This window comes from Aspergillus karnatakaensis (assembly GCF_047715665.1).
Source record: "Aspergillus karnatakaensis strain CBS 102800 unplaced genomic scaffold BJY04scaffold_7, whole genome shotgun sequence".
In the NCBI taxonomy this organism is placed as follows: domain Eukaryota; kingdom Fungi; phylum Ascomycota; class Eurotiomycetes; order Eurotiales; family Aspergillaceae; genus Aspergillus; species Aspergillus karnatakaensis.
In genome coordinates, this window is record NW_027395719.1 from 1 (window position 1) to 21,752 (window position 21,752).

The 21,752-nt window shown below is 52.2% G+C and overlaps 8 protein-coding genes and 1 non-coding gene across 9 annotated transcripts; 3 read left to right on the forward strand and 6 right to left on the reverse strand.

Moving 5' to 3' along the window:
* Nucleotides 1–255: 255 nt before the first annotated feature.
* On the reverse strand, nucleotides 256–2,258 carry BJY04DRAFT_205407 (major facilitator superfamily domain-containing protein; the record flags this gene model as incomplete). Its single annotated transcript, XM_073713594.1, has 9 exons — nucleotides 256–354; nucleotides 407–551; nucleotides 626–970; nucleotides 1,098–1,251; nucleotides 1,327–1,389; nucleotides 1,421–1,490; nucleotides 1,565–1,620; nucleotides 1,715–1,956; nucleotides 2,068–2,258. 9 exons carry the CDS (start codon nucleotides 2,256–2,258, stop codon nucleotides 256–258), a joined length of 1,365 nt encoding a protein of 454 aa, XP_073574959.1.
* Nucleotides 2,259–2,821: 563 nt separating this feature from the next.
* BJY04DRAFT_214487 (uncharacterized protein) lies at nucleotides 2,822–4,222 on the forward strand (the record flags this gene model as incomplete). The annotated part of the gene is made up of 2 exons (XM_073715222.1): nucleotides 2,822–3,952; nucleotides 4,040–4,222. 2 exons carry the CDS (start codon nucleotides 2,822–2,824, stop codon nucleotides 4,220–4,222), a joined length of 1,314 nt encoding a protein of 437 aa, XP_073574960.1.
* A 643-nt stretch (nucleotides 4,223–4,865) lies between these two features.
* On the forward strand, nucleotides 4,866–4,951 carry BJY04DRAFT_t25. Its single transcript has one exon. It is a non-coding gene; the product is annotated as a tRNA-Tyr (tRNA).
* A 155-nt stretch (nucleotides 4,952–5,106) lies between these two features.
* On the reverse strand, nucleotides 5,107–6,219 carry BJY04DRAFT_205408 (uncharacterized protein; the record flags this gene model as incomplete). The annotated part of the gene is made up of 5 exons (XM_073713595.1): nucleotides 5,107–5,416; nucleotides 5,474–5,552; nucleotides 5,635–5,915; nucleotides 6,010–6,104; nucleotides 6,181–6,219. 5 exons carry the CDS (start codon nucleotides 6,217–6,219, stop codon nucleotides 5,107–5,109), a joined length of 804 nt encoding a protein of 267 aa, XP_073574961.1.
* A 547-nt stretch (nucleotides 6,220–6,766) lies between these two features.
* BJY04DRAFT_180266 (DUF92 domain-containing protein) lies at nucleotides 6,767–8,285 on the forward strand. Its single transcript, XM_073710033.1, has 4 exons — nucleotides 6,767–7,040; nucleotides 7,108–7,319; nucleotides 7,391–7,757; nucleotides 7,818–8,285. Exons 1-4 carry the CDS (start codon nucleotides 6,855–6,857, stop codon nucleotides 8,157–8,159), a joined length of 1,107 nt encoding a protein of 368 aa, XP_073574962.1. The 5' UTR covers nucleotides 6,767–6,854; the 3' UTR covers nucleotides 8,160–8,285.
* A 514-nt stretch (nucleotides 8,286–8,799) lies between these two features.
* On the reverse strand, nucleotides 8,800–11,503 carry BJY04DRAFT_214489 (glycoside hydrolase superfamily; the record flags this gene model as incomplete). Its single annotated transcript, XM_073715223.1, has 5 exons — nucleotides 8,800–9,260; nucleotides 9,304–9,339; nucleotides 9,382–9,450; nucleotides 9,496–9,703; nucleotides 9,746–11,503. The coding sequence occupies 5 exons, from the start codon at nucleotides 11,501–11,503 to the stop codon at nucleotides 8,800–8,802; spliced, it is 2,532 nt and encodes an 843-aa protein (XP_073574963.1).
* A 460-nt stretch (nucleotides 11,504–11,963) lies between these two features.
* Nucleotides 11,964–15,122, reverse strand: BJY04DRAFT_214490 (uncharacterized protein; the record flags this gene model as incomplete). The annotated part of the gene is made up of 9 exons (XM_073715224.1): nucleotides 11,964–12,578; nucleotides 12,630–12,662; nucleotides 12,716–12,799; nucleotides 12,859–12,888; nucleotides 12,957–13,307; nucleotides 13,377–13,520; nucleotides 13,598–13,633; nucleotides 13,716–13,996; nucleotides 14,075–15,122. 9 exons carry the CDS (start codon nucleotides 15,120–15,122, stop codon nucleotides 11,964–11,966), a joined length of 2,622 nt encoding a protein of 873 aa, XP_073574964.1.
* A 942-nt stretch (nucleotides 15,123–16,064) lies between these two features.
* Nucleotides 16,065–17,534, reverse strand: BJY04DRAFT_180268 (putative pyruvate formate lyase activating enzyme). The gene is made up of 2 exons (XM_073710034.1): nucleotides 17,061–17,534; nucleotides 16,065–16,970 (listed from the first exon to the last, which is right to left on the reverse strand). The coding sequence occupies exons 1-2, from the start codon at nucleotides 17,460–17,462 to the stop codon at nucleotides 16,269–16,271; spliced, it is 1,104 nt and encodes a 367-aa protein (XP_073574965.1). The 5' UTR covers nucleotides 17,463–17,534; the 3' UTR covers nucleotides 16,065–16,268.
* A 202-nt stretch (nucleotides 17,535–17,736) lies between these two features.
* On the reverse strand, nucleotides 17,737–21,356 carry xlnR (putative C6 transcription factor). The gene is made up of 3 exons (XM_073710035.1): nucleotides 20,447–21,356; nucleotides 18,190–20,396; nucleotides 17,737–18,127 (listed from the first exon to the last, which is right to left on the reverse strand). Exons 1-3 carry the CDS (start codon nucleotides 20,847–20,849, stop codon nucleotides 17,984–17,986), a joined length of 2,754 nt encoding a protein of 917 aa, XP_073574966.1. The 5' UTR covers nucleotides 20,850–21,356; the 3' UTR covers nucleotides 17,737–17,983.
* Between the last annotated feature and the right edge of the window lie 396 nt (nucleotides 21,357–21,752).

Below are 21,752 nucleotides of genomic sequence, written 5' to 3' on the forward strand. Positions count from 1 at the left end.
CTCGCACGAAGACGCCGTCCGGCGCGCGGAAAACGCTCCAGATGCTCTCTCGCACAAGCGCGTAGAATATCTCGAAATTACCGGGGAGGGACATGAAGGTTTCTACATTGAGGGATTGGAGCAGTGACGGTTCTGAGGGTGAGGAGGGGGGTGAGGGTGAGGGTGAGGGTGAGGGTGAGGGTGAGGGTGAGGGGTGAGGGGTATTCTCTCAGGTGGCTGGGTTGGACGGTACTTTCTTTGTCTTCTACATCGCACTCAATCCTCCTTGTTCAACCCAATCTTCCTCGCCACAAAATACGTCGGCACAACCGCAACCCCCCACAACCCAAAATTGACCCCCAAAGCCGCAATAAGCTAGACATATTAGACGATAGTTAACCAAGGAGATAAAAAAGACATCACTCACCGGCGCAGAAGTCGAACTCAACCCGGACGCAACCGCCCCCCCAGCAGCCTCGACAGCCCTCACCGTCGACGTCAACCGAATAATCTCCGCCGGCCCGCGAGCCACATACCCTGCGAGCCAGTACCCATAGTTATACGCCAGCGCACTACATCACCCATTAGCAACACACCACCTCACACCAGCTCATACCCCGAGATCAAGAACAAGGACAAAACCTACAAGTTCACCTGCATAAGAATATAAAACCCCCACCCCCTCCCAAACCCGCTATCCGCCCAATCCAGCGTCGGCGGCTCACTCTGCCTCCCATATCCAGACTGCACGACAGCGCCCCAAATCCACGTCCCGCCAAACAGCGCCATCATGAAGATATAGCTGTACCGCGCGCGCTGGTTGAGCGTGAACCGCTGCCAGTCGAGGAACGTGCCGAAGAAGAAATTTGCTGTGATCTGCGCGAGCGCCGAGATGAGCGATGCGAGGGCGCGGGCGCGTACGCTGAAGTATAGGGTTAGGTAGGAGCCCGCGTAGCTGAGGAGGAAGGTTGCGTAGAAGAAGAAGGGGAACCTGGTGGAGTATCTGTGTCAGTATTGGTCTTTTGTTATAGTTATGGTTGTGGTTGTGGGGTTGGGGTTGGATGGTTGATTTCACTGCAGACTCCAAAAGAGTTAAGGTAAGGTAATGCATAACCTACATGAGGAGAAAGTCCTTCCGGATAAGGATCTTGCCAATCTCTTTCAGCTCGCAGAGGGTGCTGACTCGCTCGGCGGTTTTGACCTTTTGGCCGTCGGCGCGTTGGACTTTTTCGGGGGGTGAGAGGAGGAGGGCGGCGAGGGGGGCCATGCATTCTGTCTCTGGTTTAGTATTGCTTTCTGCCTTGGATTGGGTTGATTCGTGGTTTATAGTTTATGTGGTTGACGTACGTAGAGCGACGAAGACGATGTATGTCCTCCAGTCGAGCTTGCCGGTGCTTTTTCCAGAGTAGTCTTGAGAACCCCATTAGAAGGACTCTCGAACCGATATGGGGAAAGAAAAAGGGAAACTCACTGAATGCAAGATTGATAATCCCACCCACAATCGACCCTCCCTGTCATATCACATATCACATCAGCCACCTGCTCCTACACCCAAACCAAGCCCTAGCTAAGAAGGAGGCCTTACATTCCGATAAGCCAACCAATAAGCCAAATACCTCCCACGCTGAGAATCAACCGGATCTATACTCATTTCGTCTCATCAGCAAGCCCAATCTCACCAACCAGCCCACATCCCCAACCATCTTCAATCCACCAGGGAAATACTTTGACATACACCCAATCATAATCGCCCCCTCCGCCGCCCAAAACACCCCCGCGGTAATCCCACAAGCCGTCGCACCCAGATACACAAACCACTCATTCCCATACCTGTTGTTCGTGTACAGCGCCGCAGCATACACACAGTACCCCGTTGTCCCGAAGATCAGGGCGTTCTTGAGCCCCACGCGGTTCGCGACGACACTGCCCAGGGAGCAGGTTACCACCATCATGACGCCGAGGACGGAGTTTGCGGCCCTGGTTCTTCTTGTTAGGTTGATTATTCTCGATTATGGTTGTGTGAGTTTGGTGTAGATGAGGTAGAGTGTAGTATAGTATAAAATAGTATGGTAAAAGTGGGAAACTCACATGACGAGATAGGGCGACTGCTGTCCACCAGCACCGGTTGATTGCATTGCATTGTATAATCCTGGAGCTAGAAACGCGCAGAGACCGACGACGGTTGCTTGGAAGAAGACGCGGCGGTACCAGATGGATTTCTCTGGGAATTCTGGCCCTGGCGCTGGGCCGGTTTCGAGGGTTAGGTCTGTGGTGCCCATATTTGCTGGCGACTCTAGCTGTAGGAAACAAAATAGGTACTGGTTGGCTCTTGATTCTGAGTTGAAAAGGGCAGGGATTAAAATTTCTTATATACCTGAAGCTAGCTTAGCCACGCTACCTCAAAAACTAAGAAGGAAAAGCCCAAGCTTCCAGCACCTAGCTTACTTTCTCGGCCGGCAAGCTGTGAAGAATGGGAATACCCCAACTGGTAGACTCTTACTGGCTTGGAGGTGTATGGTGAGCACGATATTGAGGTGCTTGTTTGCGAATTGTGGAGACCTTGTTGGCGTGATTTGGAGTATATATCAACCACTCTGCTTGGCAGGATCGGCTTTCCTCCAAGGTTGAAGGAAGAGCTTTCCTTTGCCGTTCGGGTGAAGTCCGGCGGTTTGAGTGTAAGCTGTGTATCTATATAAAGTGAGTCGGCGATTGGGGTCTGCAGTTCCGACTGCAGGTTGACGTTTTCTAGAAATTCGTCTCGTCCATTGTCCTGAGTCCAGTATCAGCTCGAGTCAGACCCTAATCCAGACTGCCTTACACAAAGTACTTCAAACACAGCAAAATGACACCCACAGCCACCCCCCTCTCCCCAGCAAGCGAATCCCCAACCAAGAGCCCTCAAGATAAACCCAGAATAGCTGCCTTCGAACCCTTCCCCCTCCCCTCCCAACAAAACACCCACGACTTCAACCTCCCCACCTCCGCCCCCTTCCCCCTCGCCCTCAAACCCACAGCCCCAATAGCCTCTATCCCCGAGGCAATCACGCTAATCCAACAATTCGCCTCCTCGGGATCCTTCAAATCCCTCTCCACCCACCACGCCGGCGCAATCCTCATCCGCGGCCTCCCCATAACCACCCCAACAGACTACAGCCTGATCGCACACGCCCTAAACCTCCCAGCGCACACAGAAATCGGCCGCCCCCCACTCCGCACGACCCTCGCGCCAAACGTCAAGACCGCAAACGAGGGCCCCCCCGAGCTGCCCATCTGGCCGCATAACGAGTATGGGTGGAGCACGATCCATCCGGCTTGGTTGACGTTTTGCGCGCTGAAGGTTCCGGGCACGGAGGGGACAGGCGGTGGCTCAACGCCGATTACGAGCTCGATTTACATTGCGGCGGAGCTGCAGAGGCGCATTCCGGGGTTCTGGGAGGAGTTGAAGAGGAAGGGGGTGCAGTATACCTATCGGTATACGGTTGAGGCGCTGGTGTCGAATACGGGGAATAGTGTGCTGGGTGCGTATGGGGGGGCGGTGGAAGAGGGGGATGGCGAGGAGGTTGTGAGGCGGAAGGTGGAGAGGGAGGTGCGGAGGCATAGTGAGCGGTTTGAGTGGCATGAGGATGGCGGGTTGAGTGTTAGTCATGTTGTTCCTGGTGCGTATGCGCTCTCTCCTCGATTGAGTATTGCTTGTTGTGTTGGACTGACGAATACGACTTCAACAGCAATCCGCATCCACAACCCCACGAATGCACCGACTTTCTTCGGGAATATCACCTCGGCGTGGGGTCGGAGTCGGCATCACGGTGCCACGAGACCGCCGTTTCTTGGTGACGACGGGTCGTATCATCCGCCGCCGCAGTTTGGGGATGGGACGGATATGAGGGTTGAGGATTTGGATGTTCTGCTGGATATTGCGGAGCAGAGGGCTGTGAAGGTGCAGTGGGAGGTGGGTGACTTGGTTATTCTTGATGTGAGTTGCCTGTTTTTCTTGTTATGTCCAGTGTGTGGGAGGGGTGTGGTGACTTAGTATGTGAGCTGACCCTGGTGATGCCGGTAGAACTACGCTGTGCAGCATTCTAGAGAGCCTTGGGTGGGGGAGAGGCAGGTTCTTGCGGCGCTGTGGGATGATGATGAGGATGTGGATGGGGGGGAAGGGCGGATTGGGGATTTCGAGGAGGGAAAGGAGATTTTGAAGGGGGTGCCGAGGGAGAGGATTGTTGCTGGAGGTCAGAAGGAGTAGGGGACAGCAGCTGAAGTATAGATCGTCTATACAAGATTATCGGTTTGTATTTCTTTTTCGGATGTCTGAAAATCTTCCACTTTATCTTGGTAGGCTAGACTATTACTATCATGGCTTGCAAATATCTTTTTTTGTCTTTTAGATTCAATTGATCGCCACCATAGAGATACGCTAAAACAGCACTGTCAACGGTGCCACTCGTAACCCTAACTTCCACTCAACAACCTACTTACAATCCCTGCGCTGGTATCCTTGTGTGTTTTCATACAGCACATGAATGCAATAAGTCTTAAGCTGGTCCAGTTGCGAAAAGTCTTCAGGCCCTCGTTGTTCTCATTGGTTCACCTTGAATGTTATTGTCGGGATATCGTGGCCACACGACGCAATATATATTTTGCCTTTTGTCCATCACAAGCTAGAATCCAGGGGCATCTGCTCACTACCAATATAGTTTCAATAAGAGGAAGCTTCAGCCAAACTCATACATGATTATCAGACTTAAGCCAACTAGCTAACTGACCGAACAAACCGTATGTCGCTGGTTACGAGCCGCGACGTAGGGTACGAAATCTCATGACGACCAAAGGATAAACATTTTTAAGTTAAGAATATAGGGCAAAATAATGGCAACAATATTCAACAACCCCGGGTGGTGTAGTTGGTTATCGCGTCTGACTGTAATATCTTGTTGTGATCAGAATGTCACCAGTTCGATTCTGGTCCTGGGGATTTCTTTTTTAGTCTTCTTTTTTGAGCTATCTTTTTCGGTGGGTACAAGGGTGTTTCTGGTGTGACCCACTTTTGATGCTGTTAAATCCTGATGCTACCAACCTTCTACTACTAGCATAGAGAATCGAGATTCCCCAGTCCCCATTTCAGCCCTTTCAAAAGCAGGCAGCGCCCTCTTCTTTTATGAAGGGCTCCCAGACCTCTCGACCCTCTAAGAGCCGACCTATCTCATCGAGGAACTGCCCCCGTTCCTCCCAGCGATCCCACCAGCTTGGTGGAAGCTGGCCCAGGACCTCAATCTGCTGGCTTGTTACCTCGTCTGCGGTGGTAAAGTCGCTACCGATGATTGTCTTCATGCCGATGATTTCCCAGAGTGTTGCGCCGAGGCTCCAGATGTCAGATGAGCAGGAAAGGGGTGTTTCTGGTTCGAAGCGTGCTTCTGGTGGGCGCCATGGCAGTCCTTTCCTAGGCGGATGTCGGATTCACATTCGGGTGTTTGGAGGAAGAGGGTGGCCGCCACACTGGGTGATTGGTTCTTCTTCGGGCTTGCTGTATTTCTCGTAGAACTGCTTGATAGAGAGATGATTGACACTTGATGAAGCTTTGCTAGGACATTAGGGAGACGGGTGTCTAAAGAGAAATTAGCCGATCAATAACCTATCATTCAAGTTTCAGAGACAGACCTCCATGAACGTACCCGCAGAAATGGACATAAGCAACAGCCAAGGACAAACCAGCCGCGAGCGCCTCTGTAACATCAAGAGGGAACACCTGGCTAAAAGATGCCTGCTTCAGATCACATTGTGCCGGCGTCGTTATATGACAAGGATGTGTGCCACTTGGGCCATGCAGCTCAAACTCATCCAGCAGTTTAGGAACGAGATCACGACCAGGAAGCGAGGTGGAAGATTGATGTTGGCACGAAAGATCTCGAAGGATCGCCTTTCCCGTGGCAGTGATTCGGCTACACCGGCCTTGACAGCAATGTACCTGTTTTCTTGAGAGTCCCGGGCAAGCCAAACTGTCGAGTACCCGCCGAAGCCTAGTTTGTCAACGACGTATGGCGTCTGTGGAGAAGATCGCCGATCATGATGGGGTGGTACCCGCCAGGCTGATATTTCTCGAGAACTTCTGCGCCATCAACCCAGTGGTACTCGAATGGCCGTAAGCTTGTATTGTTTTCGTTCTTGCCGTTTTTTGAGTCCTTGTTCGGGTAGAATGAAGCGCACGATCACCAGTAACATGAAAGGTGTTCGATACCCGTCCATGAGAACATAGTCGCGAAATATCTGATACGCAAAAGCCTTTGCGTAGTCTGGGAGTAGTGAGCGTAGCAGCAGCCAAGTGCAAGTGGTTGCTGACGTGCGTCGTTGACGGAGCAGGTCCACCGAGCAAGCGGCCCACTCTCGATATCGATTCGCAATCTGATGAATAGTTTTAGCCAAGCGATCTTCGTGGCGTAAGCGAACCTTTCCAAGCCAACCGAAAGGCTTGTTTGCTCAATCTCAGCTAATGTTTGTATTCCGTACAACTCCTGGACCCCTGGCCTGACCCCGCCCGCTGAAGTTGTACAAGTGGCCGGAGAGAATCGTAAGCCAGCTCGAACGACACAGTTCAGACCAAACTTGATTAGAATAATGGATTGTAAGAGTAGCTGTATGAGGGAGAGCAAAGAACGGCACCGTTGATATGGATGGCAGTCGAGACATGTGACATGCTTAGTGATCCACTTGAGCTTGAGTGGATCGGAAGTTGGATAGCTTCAGCTTCAGGCCCCCTGCTCCCCGCCACTCACCTGCTGTCACACAACGCCGCTTTTTTTTTCTTCTCATAAAACCCGCCATGCCACCTCTTCTCACCCTCTCTCCTACCAGCTCCTGACTACCGAGTCTACAGACCCAAAATGAAGCCCTACATCTCCGTCCCGATCATTTTCGCCCTCGTCTACCGGGCTTACTCGCGCAAGGGTCTCACACCCTTCGGCATCGTCGTCGCCGCTCTTACAGCGATCGCCCACGCCGTTAACCCGTGGTCGCTACCTTTATTCCTGCTGCTGGTGTTCTATGTCGGTGCAACGAAAGCCACCAAGGTATTTCATCTCTTATCGTCCCATCGTGAGAAATGAGGGGTATCGCTAACGACAATCGCACGACCAGGTCAAGGAAGACATCAAGGCCCAACTCACCCTCTCCGCGACCGGCTCCCACGGCGGCGAAGGCCCCCGCTCCCATATCCAGGTTCTCGCGAACTCCATCGTCGCGACGGTTCTCAGCCTGCTCCATGCCTGGGCTGTAGCGAAGGATAATCGAGAGGAATGTTTCTCCAACGGCCAGCATCCGGCTGATTTACTCTTTGTTGGGATAATTGCGTATGCATACACCTCCGAAATCTCTGCTCGGCTATGACAAGTGGGAGTGTGCTAATCCTGTCGCGCAATAGGAACTACGCCGCCGTCGCCGCCGACACATACTCCTCCGAACTCGGCATTCTCTCAAAGTCGAAGCCGAGACTCATTACCTCTTTGACACTCCGGGAAGTTCCCCCGGGCACGAATGGTGGTGTTACGGCCGCGGGACTGTTGGCCGGTGCGCTTGGCGCGTTCACGGTGGCACTTACGTCTGCGATCCTGCTGCCGTTCTGTGGAGGATTCTCGAACACGCTCTCCGAGCGAGCTGTCTTGATTGTCGCGACAACAATCTGGGGAACGCTGGGTAGTCTAGTAGACAGTCTACTTGGCGGATTACTCCAGGCCAGCATCGTAGACAAGCGAAGCGGAAAGATCGTCGAAGGACAAGGAGGACAAAAGGTACGTCTTCCATTCCGACCCCAATCTTCCTGCTTGATTGGTACTAACCAGTACGTATAGGTCCTCCTGCACCCCTCCTCCACCACATCCGGAAACGTACACAGCGTCTCCGGCTCCTCCACCGACACCTCCGGATCCCACCTCCGCAAAACCGAGGCAGCAGTCAACACCGCCGCACTAAAAGGCACAAAGGCCACCGGGACCTCTGAGAAGTCCACAAAGGGCGACGAAGCGAGCCACGAAAGCCGCCGCATCGAAAGCGGCCATGACATCCTCGACAACAACGCCGTGAACCTGCTGATGGCATTCATCATGAGCGTCGGCGCCATCGGCGTCGCCAGCTACGCTTGGGATCTGTTAGTTCAGGACGCGTTGCCTTTTACGTTGCATTTTGCGTTGTAATGCTGGAAATGATTACTGAGGTTGGGAATTTGATTTGATTTGATTTGATTTGATTTGACTTGATTTGATATAAACCGTACCATACCATACCGCTTCTCGTAGCTATACTCTCCAAACCGCCGCAATCACCCATTCTATTAATATCACGACTAGAATGGGAGGACAGGAGAGGACCTGTGTAGAGCACTCTAGGATGAGGGAGGGATTTGTGGGTAGCCCGATAGAAGGTTTTTCTCGGGCGATGGCTTTCTACATGCACATCGCTAGGTATCGGCTACGAGAAACTTGTCCACTCCAGCTTCTCCAATATCTGCGGGGCCTTGGAGGCATTGGCAATCTCCATTCCGTACATCCATCGTCAGAATTATCCGCACGCCCACCGGCGTGACGCCCCTCGTCCGCGAAGACATCGCATATCTGAAAAAGATACCAGGATGTGTCTCTTTGTGGAGTCTGCTGACTCTAGCATGAACATGCATACGATAACCTGGACTCCTTTGTCCCAGTATACAGTATCTTATGAGCATACAGTACAATGCTACTCAGCTTTACAGGGAACAAATGACAAAGTATGGATAGCATATCTGATAGTATAAGCATAAGGTGTTCCAAAGAGTAGGGAGCGCCGCCGACGGTACAATTACGGCCTTTTCATCATGCAAGGAGACGAACTTCCATGCTTTCCCGTATCCGAATCCCCCGTGCCTGCTGGATCTCCATCATCCCCTGTCCAGCGCGTCAGGTCGATTGCCCAGTTTGCGAACCCAGCAAAGCCCAGGCTCTTGTAGTAGTCGACCCGGCGCCTCATCGTGCCTTTGCCCAAGAACGCAACCCATTGAGTTTCATTATATACAAGGACGTTGGAGTCGGAGGCTGCGTCGTAGTACCACTCGTCAAACTCGCCCTCGATAATGATCTCCTCAATCTCAGCATTGGCTAGGACGCCGGCAGTTTGGGTGCATACGCCTGGCATTGCGGTAGTTTGGGGTCCGTCGAACGTGCAGTCTGGCGTTGCACAGCCTGGTTCTGTCATGCCAAAGGAACGCCCGTAGCTAGCGACGCCGACAGCAATTGCATTTCTCGGTACTCCGGCTTTCGTAACTGAAGATGTCAGTAGGAACAATCTGAAAGAGCTCAAACTTACTCATTGCAAGAGCGTATTCCGTTTCGGTCAAGTTCACTATCCCATTAGCAACATGCAGCACAATAGAGACCGACGTACCATGACTTCTCAGACAATTTCCTGCTTCACACCAATCTTGAGCATAAAAGTCGTTAAAGTCCCATTGGCCTAATCCGTCAGTATCACATCCATTGCACAGGGGCTATCTCATACCGTGCAAATCATACGTCATATAGATGATGTAGTCAAGATGTGGCCACATCTGCTCGATAGGGAACGCCTTGAGGTGCCAATAAGACGCCGGTGCTGCAATAGAGACTGACTTATCGGCTGGAAAGATCATCCTCAATTTCTGAAGGAACGCGAGGTAATTGGGACCATCTGCGAACAGGTCGAATTGCACGCTAGGAACCTCCGAAGCCTACTACTGTCAGACGAGCAACGATCGGAGCAGTATACTCACCCCTGGATATTCCCAATCAAAATCGACGCCATCTAAATTGTGCTCCTGAACAAATGCCATGATGTTGACAATGAAAGTATCCACATTTGCTGGCTTCACTGCTTGTCGAAGCACATCGTGGACTGTCGAGCCAGCGGTACCTGCCCAGCCGCCAAAAGAGATCACCCGTCTCATACCCTCGAGGGCTAAGAAGTCGTCCCACTGGCCGTAAGTGTCGTTGATGAAAACATGAAACGTTTCGTCGATGGACGCAAATCCCCAGTGGACGTGAGAATACTCACCAGGTCGGATATGCGCCGCACGAAGATTCAGGCAGGGACGATCAAAGTTAAACGACTCGTAGTATCCAATTCTCAAAAAGTCTGCCGGTGGATCCGATTGACCGAGTATATCGAGTCCGCACTTGGAGATGCACCCTGTGGTTCCTGGTGGCGCTGTGCCTGGATTTCCAGTCGGACCTTCTTGGATGACACAAAACTCGGGTGATACGCCACAGTTGCCTAGGTTGTTGCAGCATGCGTTGAGAAGACACGGATTCAATTCAGCGAGCGGCGTTCCATCTTTAGGCATTTCCGTGCCAGGAACAGTCGGACCGCAGGTAGCTCCCAGCTGAGGGGCAGGAAGTGGTGGGTGCCCGTCGCTCAGACAGATTCTCAAGCCAGCATGGATAAGATCGCATCCAGACCAGCCCCAGATTCTCCAATTGTTGTAGTAGTTAATATCTGACTCCTTGAGGTTGTGCCTTTCCGCAATCGTGAGACAAGTATCCTCCGGCCCGGTTGTATACACTGCGCAGGACCCATCTTCGTTCATAGACGGTCTTCCTGCAACGGGTACCTTTTCAGTGCAGCACACATCCTGTCCGGGCTCAAGGCGCGAGCAGAGATTGTTATTGGAATTGTATTCCATCAGTTGTCCCTCGGTAATATTACATCTCGCTGCCAAGGTTGGGCACTTGTCGCCTTCGAGGACCGGCTCCGTTGTACAGGTAAACTTCTTGACGCCGTGAAGGAACATGAGCTGAGATCGTTTATCCAGCGCGTCGTCAGCGACAGGAATATTCCGAATGTCGAGCGCCGTTTCGCCGATCTCCACGCACTGTGCATTCGCCCACGAATCCACAGCCCACTGCACACTGTCCATGACCCCGGTCGTGTCAACCGCGATACCAAACATGCGATCCTTGTCGTTATCATCATCGCAAAGCTGAATGGCAGCGCTCCTGCGCGTCCGGAAATAATAGCCCAGAGTCCTCAAGTCGTCAATAGCCGACGCCACCAACCCACTGTCAACCTGCGCGCCAGTATAGATCCCGACAGCCGTAGTATTCAATCGCCCAAGCACACTCCGTTTCTCGCCATGCGAAACCTGATCAACAACAGTCTGAACATGATCAAGCAGGAAGCTAATCTGATCAAAACTCGAGCCATACCCATCTTGTGTCTCCCACCCCTTCAAGTCAATGTCCGTCTGCGAAGGATCCAAAAACAGCGAGCTCGGCTCCGTGGGCTCAAACGTCTCGTCCTCGATCGTGCAGGCCAGGATCCGAAATGACGCTTTCGGCGCGTCGAGAGATTCATGGGACGAAAAGTCGAGTAGCACCGGATGATCGCAGTCTTTAAGCATCTCCATTGAGGTGTAAGGAGTCCATTTGCTGGGGTCGGCGCTGCATGGAGCCGGGCAGAGTGGTTGGTTTGCGCTGGCGGCTGCTGGGATTGCCCAGAGAGCGGCAGCGAGGACTGGCCATGAGGGCCGCATTATTTCGTGCTTTGGCATAAGAATAGAAGGATAACGAGAAGGGGGAAGAATACATAACCGAGACGAGGTTGGTTGGACAGAAAGAGAGGAAACTGAGGGTGAGGTGAGTGAGGTGGGTAAGAAGGCGAGCGATGCGACTGCGGATTGAAGCCAGGAAGGAGCCACCCAGGCACCTCGAGGTCTGCAGAGGAAGCCACAATAACAACAATTGATTGATTGATTGATTCATTCGATTGATTATTCCTAATTACATTTGCTGTTGTCTTTGCAATGGAAGGAAGGAGAAAACAAAAACGACCCAGAACTATCGAAGATACTCAAAACAAGATGGCCACAGAAAGACCGAAGTGGAAGAGAAATGAAAGACCGAGAAAAGCATTGAGAATACTCAAAACAAGATGCTGCTAGGTATGCAAGCATTAGACCTAGGTAGGCCAACGGTCGAAATCCAGTTCGTCATTCATCGTCCACCATCCATCATCCCTCTTTGCATGTCATTAATCAATGCCTGATAAATGTAAGCCGGAGAAAGATATTCCTCGCTATCCTCGCTATCAGTAGAATCGTCTTCGTCAATTTCACCTTCAGTGGTGTCACTATCGCTTGACAAATCATCATCACTGATACCACTACTGCTACTATCAGTCATTTCGTCGCCCTTGCGTACCTTCATGGGGATGTTCCATGCAGGATCGGGAAGGTCGGGATACTCATATCCGGTTGCAGCATCGGTGGTAGCATTGATAGTCTGGGGAGCGCCGTTGTAGTTCTCGTCTTCATGCATGCTCGCGTCCCCGCTGGTGCCGGGGTTGTTGTGAACTGCGGCGTTGTCGGTAGCCTGAGCTTGAGCCTGAGCCTGGGGACGGAACCTAGCAACCAGGTCTTCATAGTGACCGAGATGACCGCGGTTGAGGTTCTCAAGAGAGGCTGGACGAGAAAGACTACGAATATCCATCAAAGGATCCGCTGCTTGATACATCGGGGTGGATAATCTGGCCCGGAGATTATCTAGGTAATCGAGCTGGAGCGTGGCATGGTTCGACAGGGAGTCCGGAATTGGATAAGAAGGACGAGCCTACTCAAATTCGTTAGCAGGCCATCCTCTCTTGAGAAAAAAGATACACACCTGTGCAGGAGTCTCGGACCTGCGCTGGCTCTCCTAAAGCAATATTAGTCCAGTCTATCATCAAGCCCTAACCGAACTCCACCTACCGTATTCTGGTTGAATTCTGCGATTGGCCCAAGGTCCCCTGCAGCAGCCGGGTTCAATGTCGGAGACGGATACGCGTATCGATACTGTTCAGTTGATTAGATTACCATGCCAATTATCCATGCCAAAAGTATCAAACACAAACCTGCGGAGGAAGCTCTGCGCGCTGGGCATTCTAAACCGAACCCTCTCTTAGCATAACCCTTTTAAGCCCCAACACACCTCCACGTCCCACTGACTTACCAAAAGCTGATTACTCTGCAAAGCCGGCCCAAGCCCTCCGAGCCCTGTCGCAGGCGCAGCTCCAGACCCAGCACGCGGATCCGCAACCTGACCCATAAGACCACTTACAGTCCCCCCAGCCGCTCCTCCCTGAAGATGAGGATTCTGAGCAAAGAATCTGGTCAAGTACCCGTTCGGACCAATTGCATTTGGTGATAGGCATATGGGACGACCGAGGCCGCTGAAGCCGTAGAATTGAGGTCCATTGACCGGGCCGGCTTGGGGGGCGGGGCGAGGCGCAATGGGGACAGGATACTGAGGCAGTGGATACAGGCCCGGTGGATACTGGCGGGGTTGAGGATACTGAGGAAGCTTTTGAAGTGGTTAGCAACAATGGAGAGTGTAGAGGAGAGGGAAAGGGGGATCAGGGGCACTGTATACCTGTGTAGGTTGATTTACTGCAGGCACGGGTGCAGGTGCAGGTGCAGTCGGTGTAACATCCCCAGTTACAGGTGCAGGTTCGGCCTCGGTTTCGGCTTCAGCTTCAGAGGAGCCCTCAGGGTCGAGGCCAGCGGCTATTCTCGCCTGTAAGATATGAATTGGATCCTAGTCAGCCACTATACGTGTAACGAAAGACATGCAGGGTTAGGGGCCAAACACACAGCTTTCGCCCTGTCGCTATCTCTCTTTTTCCTGTGCTAGAAGGAACCAAGAATGTTAGCAATCTTGTTATCCTCGTCACCTTCAGAGATTCAACCCAAGAAGGTTAAGTATACTCACCGAGTTACTCGACACCTTGCGACACTTTCTACAAGAATACAAAACCCTCCCCTCAGTGCGACCACCGAGCATAAACTCCCACTCTTTATGATAGAAGCATCGAGAGCACTTAATATTCCCTTCATTATCCGGCCTCGGCTCCTTGTCGCCGAACGGCTTCTGGTTGCTCACACGCTCGATGACATACGCGTTCCACGACTCGAGCCAGGTGCGTTTTCCGCGGCGGTGATTGATTTCGATATTGGCGTAGTTGTAATCGAGGTGGCTTGCGCGTCCGGTACCTATGCGTGTGTTAGCGGCCATGTTCATGTTGGTGGTACTGAAGCTGGAGATTGTAGTGCGTGTACGGGTGTGCTTACGGGTTCGAGTTTTAGGTTTAGTTTGAGTGGTTGTTTTCGTGGTGGTGTTGGCTCTACCGGTCTTGGTGCCAGTGCCAGTGGACCTGCCGTTACCACGAGCACGAGGAGCGCCACGAGTGCTGCCGCTGGGGTTGTTGCTGTCATTGCCAACAGTTGAAGTTGTATTGGTGCAGCTGTTGGTGGTGCTATCAGCGGTAGGGTTTGTTTCGGAGTCGAGGGTGCCGACAGTCTGAGGTTCACTGGTAGCCGCAGTGTTAGACTGAATATTGGCGTTTGGATCGGTCATGTTGGCGTCGACAGCCGCAGTCTCAGGCTCAATGTTCACAGTGGTATCGGCGCCCATACCCGGCAAAGTGTTACCAACGTTGCCGCCGCTGAGGGCGTTGTTGTCGCGTTCAATCATGGCTAAACGACGAAGGCGGCGTCGGTAGGCTCTGAGTCTCTTGTTGGGCTTTGATCTGCGGTTTTCCTTTGCAGCAAGCCTTGCTCTTCGTCCGAGTTCGTGGTCTCTAGCAGAGTAGTATTGAAACAACCGATCAATATCGTCGTCCGAATCGTGGTCAGATTCAGAACCGGAGCCAGAATCAGAGTCCGTCTCAGTTTCAGTCAAACTAGGCACAGTGCCTGCCGTAGAAGAACGACGTCTGCGCCGGGGCACTTGCTCAGGATCAAAATCGTCTTCAGAGGATGGCCCAGAACCGCGATCAGGACGACAACCCGAGTCAAAATCCGAGCCTGAGTAAGAATCAGACGAAGACAGACGCTCAGAGTTGCCTCCAGACTGATCCCCGCGCTCAGAATACTGAGAATCGTAGCCAGAAGCGGATGTGTTATGAGCGACACCGATGCCCGAGTCCGCGTTCTGGTTCTTTTTCTCACGCAGTCGACGCAGATACTCTTCGCGAGCTCGTCTTCGAAGCAACAAAGTAGATGGAAAGGGACGATGATTGATAGGCAGAGGAAAAGGAGGAAGAGAGCCGTCTGGGTTGGGGACTTCATTTTCCACGTATTCTAGGAGCTGTTGTGGGGTGGAGAGTCCTATCGCCATGGCGAGGAGCTCGGCGTTTCTGAGGGGGTCAGACGACATCATAGGTAAACAATGTCATGAAAAGCCTGGATAGAGAGGGCTAAAAGAGAACATGAGAAGGAGAAAGAGAGGCCTTTGAGTGCGAGCAAGTGTTTTACTCGCGGTCTGTGTTTTATATGCACCACTACTCACGTGAGGAGTAATGTTTGAGTGTTAGAAGCACCAAACATAACACTTTACTCTGAACCACAAAGACAAACACTAATCAGTGCATGTGTAAGCTCTTGTGCGTACAGGAAGCTTGCTTTTCATCTTGATAAGGTCTATATACCCTCCAGATAGTCATTCTTTTCTATCCTCTTGCCTGCTTCATGAGAACTGACCAGGTTCCTGCGTAGGTGGTTTTTCTCAGCATATGACATTCAATATGTCTATCAGTAACTTGTAGATTGATCTAGTTACTGTCAGAAGAGATTTCTCCATGCAGCACATCAAACTCCCCAACTAAAGCTGACACTCACCTCATCCCGCTTCAAGCCAGACCTCCAGATGAGGCACACTCCTCGACAAAAGCACCATCCGAGAACATTCGACGCACAACAGCCTACCTACTAGATCCCATCGTGACTATTGCTCTTGTAATTCGTGAACCTTCCAAGGTTCCACTCTCCAAGGCCGCCAACCTAGTATTGGAAGTTGAGCCGAAATCAACCCATCCAATCCCTCTGATGCAAAACCCAAGACGTAAATACTCTGCACAAATAACAAACTTTTCCCTGAGCGATTGATGACCAAAACGCCTTCTACTACTAGAGACTACTTCCTAAGGCTATTCATTGCCTTCCTAGTCTAGTAAAGCTGTTTTCCCCACTTGAAGTTGCTACTTCGATCCATCAAACCATATTGATAATAACAGCAATCTCTTAAGCAAACTAAAGATGGAGTATCTATTACTCTTCCCAAGGAGGAAGCGTTTTCCAAGAGTAATATTTATGTTGGAGGCTGCCAGGATGGTCTTGTGCAAGATTTTGATAAGAGACCCTGATATCAACCTATCCTACTCCTCTAAACTCGATCTGAGAATGGATGAAATTCAGCCTTCTCGATAGACAAAGCCAATTCTTCCTAAGCTCAGCTCAACAAGCCTTCTAAATACTCCAAATTCCACTACAAATGAAACAAACTCTTCTCATTAACCTCGCAAAACCGCCAAAGCCCCGCCTCCTCCGCCGCCCTCCTAACCCCCCCAACCTCTTCCTCCCTAACAGCCCGATTCAGCTCCTTATACTTAACCTCCTCAACCTCCTCCCCGCCCACCCTCTTCTTCCTCTTAACCCCAACCCTCGCATCGGGCCTCCACTGCTCCATAACATGCAAGTACATATCCTGACTCACCGACTCCGCAATCCAACGCACAATCTCCGCCCCCTCCCCTTCCAACCCCGGCATAACCAGATGCCGCAGAAGCACGCCCCGCTGCGCAATCCCATCCGAGGTAAAACTCAGATCGCCGACTTGGTCGTGCATAGCTTTGATGCTCTCGCGGGCAGCGTCAACATAGTCTTCGCTTTTGAGCAGCCGCTTTGCAGTGGTGGTGTTCCACACTTTGAAGTCGGCTAGGTAGATATCGACGAGCCCGTCTAAAAGCTCGAGAGAGGCAAGCGAGTCGAACGATGAAGTGTTGTAGATGATTGGGATTTTAAGACCCATGTCCCTCGCTTCGAGAATCGAGAGGACGACCTGCGGGACGACGTGCTCGGGGGTGACGAGGTTAATGTTGTGCACGTTTCCGGTGATCTGGAGCTTCAGGTACCATTCTGCGAGTTCGGTGGGGGTGAGGTCGAAGCCGTTGCGTTGGTGGGAGATATCCTGTTAGGATTCCAGAGCGTTAGCTTGGCCTGTTGCTCAATCGATAAATTGAGATTCAAGAAAAAGGTAGGGTGGGGAGGCGCGGCGCACATGATTCTGGCAGAAAACACACCTCAGACTACACCCGGAGAAGAATACGCTTCCGCTCCCGTGGAAGCCCTGGATGCAGGGCTCCTCACCGCGATGCGGGGCGATGGTGTTGACTTTCACTGTCTCCGCGCCGATAAGGCAGTATCCTGTTTTCTCGAATCTGTTGACGCTGCATTTTCGAGGGCAGAGGTTGCAGTTTGAGAGATGCGCGTAGGCTTTGCTCCGCTTTTTGGAGGCTTGTTGGGAGGTGAGCAAGGCGTAGCGAGGTGTGTAGTCGTCGAGGAGGTATTGGGGTGGGATTCCGAGGGTGCGGCGGGGGGTGCGGGGGAGAAGGTGGCTAGTTCTGTGCGAGGGGTGGAGGCGCGGGCGGAGAGGCTTTGTGAGAAATTTAAAGAGGGACATGGCCTAGTGGTATTGATTAAAGCATTGCAATGAGGAGATGAAGAATAGAAGTTCGAATCTGGGGAAGAGAGGATGGAGATGGGGGTGGATGCGATGCCGAGGCTGGTTGTCGCAATCTTATCGCCTTATCGCTTATCTAAGGGTGGCGTCCTAATCAGACACTTCTGATTGGCTAAGGCATCCAGGGCAAGCGCACCTGGGTGAGGTCCATGGATGTATCCTTCAGTAACAAGGTGTTGAAGACTAGGGTGCTAATTTGATGAAGAAAAAGCAGGGGTATGTTTTCCTAGACTATACTATACAGCAATCAGCATAACAGAGAGGTATATAAACTATGTACGGATGTCGTGCGCCAGCCAGTCCAGCACTGGCAAGGTATTCCAGCAACCTGGATATAGATCAAAAGAACGAATACCACAGCTCCATTATAACTCCCTCAACCCACTCCATCCCATCCAGAAGATTCGCTTCGTAGCTCGTGCAGTCGTTGTACTTCTTTTATATATACGGGTATCTCAACATCAAAGCGCAAGCCCGGTCCCATCGCCAGTCCATCGATAAAGAGAAAGCACCTCTCGCCGGCGCTGCTGCTGCTCGCCAAAGTCATCGGGTACACGGCCGCGGACCTGAGCGAGGGCGGAGCGCATTACTTTGCGGAATGTTCGCTAATAATCAGAATTGGTTAGCCAATTGTCCGAGGTTATAAAAAAGGGAGAGGAAAACAAACCTGATACTCAGTATTCAGCGTAACCACACAAGCCTCATGCGCGCGCACAATAGTCTCGCAAGCCCGCACAACACTCGGATTCGCATCTCCTTGCAGTTTATCCGCGGCAAGAAGGAGCAGAAAGCTTCCCTGTAGGAGATAAATCCCAAAGAAGAACGGCATGAAGCTGAGATCCGGGTCAAATTCGAGGATGTCTGCTGCTGCTTCTGCGGCGCCCACGGCGTGGCTCATGGCTGTGAGGAAAGACTCTGAGGAGATCCACATGTCGTGGTCTTCGAGCAGATTGATGGGGTCCCATTTGCCGGCCATGAGTGTGTAGAGGACGTGCATGATGTGGGTTCCGTACGCGACGACCATTTTTGTGTGCACGATTGACTCGTTGACGCGGGATCCGACGGTGCTACTGGATCGGCCGGAGGGGCTGACGTGGTCGAGGTGCGGGTTTTCAGGTTCGTTTTCGGCGAGCGCGAGGCTGTTTGTGTATCGCGCTTCAAAGTCCTTGAGGCTCTGCCCGTAGGCGTCGAGTTGTTGAGTGATTTCCATGATGTGTTGGTCCCATTCCGTTCCGTTGCGGAAGGCGTTGCCGTATCGAGGGTGTTCTCTCGCTTGTTGGAGGTCGATAATACCTCCTAGGATTGCCATTAATGGTAAGAAATACCCAAACATGCTATGTCCAGTGCACTCGATTGGCGGACCGACAGCGCGGTATGTAGCAGACGGAAATTCACCAGCCTGCCATAAATCATCATTCATCGGCTGTAGTAGCTGAAAGCACTCTTTATCCAGTAACGTAAGCGGCCTGTTGTAGCACAGCGCTAGATGGCGGTCAGTTGCATATAAAAGCCACCACAGACGCCGGCGCTCCTCCCTTTCCTCTTCAGTCACATTCAGATTCGAGTTTCCAGGCCCTTGGGTTGATAGTAGAGAAGGATGGTTTCGTTTTGAGGGGTCGTCGTCGTTTTCTCTTTCTCCATCTTGCCCAGACTGAGCATTTGGAGGTAATTCTCGACCTAGTTTCAGCTCTCGCGCCAAAGACCACGCAGCCGTCCACCAGCGCATACTTGCTGCCTTGTACTCGCTGGCAGAAACCACCGTCGCAAGATGAACATATGTAGCAACGTCGTCCACTGCACCTGTTGCCGTACTCTGAGCGCCTAGTTGGTCCATCGAGACACCAAAACCTCCAAGCGCCACTCCATTGATAACCATATTAGCCGCATAATTCGGAGACGCTTCACCCAGAGCTGGTCCATGTATCAGCGGCCGCAGCAGGCCTATCGTAAGCTCCAAAAGCTTCTGGCATACTCGGCCGCGAGCTGAAGGTGGAGAAGTTAAGAAAGGCGCATCGCTTGTCTGTGCGCCTACCCATAACATACTCGCCAATAAGCCAGGCGAGCAAACACGCGGTTTCGTCGGATGGAGAAAAGACTGTTTCCGGAAGATATAACCGACAACGTAGGGAGACTGCGGAGATAGGTGTGAGGAGGAGGAACTAGTGAAATAGAGGTCGAGAAGGTCACATGCAAGAGACTGGGGTATTATAGACGCGATATGAGGAAGCACAGGTTGCAGAACAGGGTATCGTAAGCTCGTGCCAGAAAATGGTGCCATAGGAAAGGAAGGAAAGTTCGCAGGACTCGGTGAAGGTAACGGAAGCCATCCTGGAGACTGTGCCGGCGGCGAAAGACCTAAAAACTGAGCGGAGGGATTTTCTGTAGAATTCCCCAGTCGAAAATGATTGAGCGACGATGAATTCGGCTCTTGCGAGTTCAGCAACGAGAATGCGCTATCGTTGTACGCAGCATTGAGACCGTGTGGGGGAAGGACGGATTGCGGAGAGCGGGGGTTGTTGTGGAGAAGCTGTAAAGATCGGAGGTCCGACAGAGGCATTTGCGAGCGGTTCGAATCGTTCAGGCTTGCGAAGTGGTTAATGTGTAAAGCATCGAGAGCGGATCCTAAAGGTGGTTGCGACTGAGCATTTTGAATCCCGGCTAATCCATTCGCTGGGGGTAGTTGTGGTTGTAACCGCGAGGCCTCGAGTGCTGGATCGTAGCGGCCACCAGCATCCTGCGACATGCGTCTGTCTGGCGGCGATGGGATGTCCCTCGTGCCACCATGTCCCGCAGCAGCGGCCGCCGCGATGTCCTTTTTCGAAGCCTTGCCCCGTTTCTTTCGCTCGCGGGCGTACTCGCATGTTAAACCGAACTCTGCGAAGAAGCGATCAGTACCACTCAGAAAGCAGTGAGAAAGAACAAACCTATGCAGTGGGCGCACGGGTTCTGGCCATCGCATTTGGTCCGAAGCTGGTTACATTGATCGCAGGCTCGACTGATTCTCCGCCGGACGGGAGCCGAGGAGGAGTTTTTGCGGATCATGGAGCGGGCTTCGGCGAGAGAGTCGCGGACGGAGGAGGATTTGAACGCCGAGTTATCACCGTAGAGTTGGTCCTTGGATTTGGCCAGCGACTGCCGGAGAGAATCGGTGGCAACATTGTCGTGGTTGCCACCTTCTCGCGACAGCTGTAATTGTTCGAGGACATACTGCGAGCCTTCGGCAAGGGTATCGAGGCCGACGGTCTGGGACTGGGTCATTCTCGCCGACTGGGAATTGGAGAAAGGGGAAAAGAAATTGGCGGACTGATGCAGCGAGGTAGTCGACATCCTCGCGGAGAGTGAATCAACAGCGCATGAGGTGTAGTTGCAGGTGGTGTCTCGAGAGACAAGACAAGCGAAGAGGGAGTGACCAGACGATGATGGCGGAGGAGGATCAGGTGAGGGAGGAGCAGAAGGATAGTTACGGGGAAAGGATTTAGACGGCTAGACTAGCGGGGGGGAATGAGCAGAGCTGCAGTGCAGGGTGCAGAGGGCATTGCCGGCGGAGGCGGGGGGTGCTAGAGCAGCAGCAGAAGAAGACAAAGCAGGAGGGCAGGATCGGACACGAGGAGAGATCGAGAAGCAGACTAAGAGACAACCCCGGGCCTGAGAAGCGGAGGTTGCATGGGGATGGAATTGGATGGAGATGGCAGCACGGGTTGGAGGTCGGGGAAGTTGGAACGGGGTCAGCCCATGCGTCCAGACCAGCAGAATCCGGGAATGATCCTCGCAGAAGCTGGTCTCCAGAAAACGGCAAGGAATGGTCAATGGACTAATGGACTGAAATGAAATGCAGAGAAAAAAGAACGAGAGGAAATCATTCGGTTTGGAAGCTCAGGAGAAAACCCGAAGAAAAGGAAAAGGTGGGGAAGTTCTGCCTGAGGCAGCATATCTCCGGATGAACTACAAGTACTTTGTCACTTGTCACTTTTGCGCTCTTATATTCTACTCTGAGTAGCAAGAAACAGCTACTGATACGCCTATACCAAGTGATGTATTCTACCAGCCAGTGGAAAAGAAGTTATTGTAGACACGACTTGCCACGGGGAGTCCAACCAGGCAGCCTTACCAAAGTCAAACGCAAAGGTTACAGACGACGACCTGCAATCTCCCAAACTCCAATCAAGGAGCAGGGCGAATCACAGATTAACTCAGGATATTTGACTTTTGAGTCTGAGCGAGGAACCAACC

Excerpts from the sequence above, each read along its gene's own strand:
- xlnR (XM_073710035.1), bottom strand. The coding sequence starts at position 20,849 with ATGTCGACTACCTCGCTGCATCAGTCCGCCAATTTCTTTTCCCCTTTC. Across the intron at positions 20,397-20,446 it reads CCCGTGCGCCCACTGCATAG|AGTTCGGTTTAACATGCGAG; the intron begins GTTTGTTCTTTC and ends GCTTCTTCGCAG. Across the intron at positions 18,128-18,189 it reads CGCTGAATACTGAGTATCAG|CGAACATTCCGCAAAGTAAT; the intron begins GTTTGTTTTCCT and ends TCTGATTATTAG.
- BJY04DRAFT_180268 (XM_073710034.1), bottom strand. The coding sequence starts at position 17,462 with ATGTCCCTCTTTAAATTTCTCACAAAGCCTCTCCGCCCGCGCCTCCAC. Across the intron at positions 16,971-17,060 it reads GTGTTTTCTGCCAGAATCAT|GATATCTCCCACCAACGCAA; the intron begins GTGCGCCGCGCC and ends GAATCCTAACAG.
- BJY04DRAFT_180266 (XM_073710033.1), top strand. The coding sequence starts at position 6,855 with ATGAAGCCCTACATCTCCGTCCCGATCATTTTCGCCCTCGTCTACCGG. Across the intron at positions 7,041-7,107 it reads GTGCAACGAAAGCCACCAAG|GTCAAGGAAGACATCAAGGC; the intron begins GTATTTCATCTC and ends TCGCACGACCAG. Across the intron at positions 7,320-7,390 it reads CTCTTTGTTGGGATAATTGC|GAACTACGCCGCCGTCGCCG; the intron begins GTATGCATACAC and ends GTCGCGCAATAG.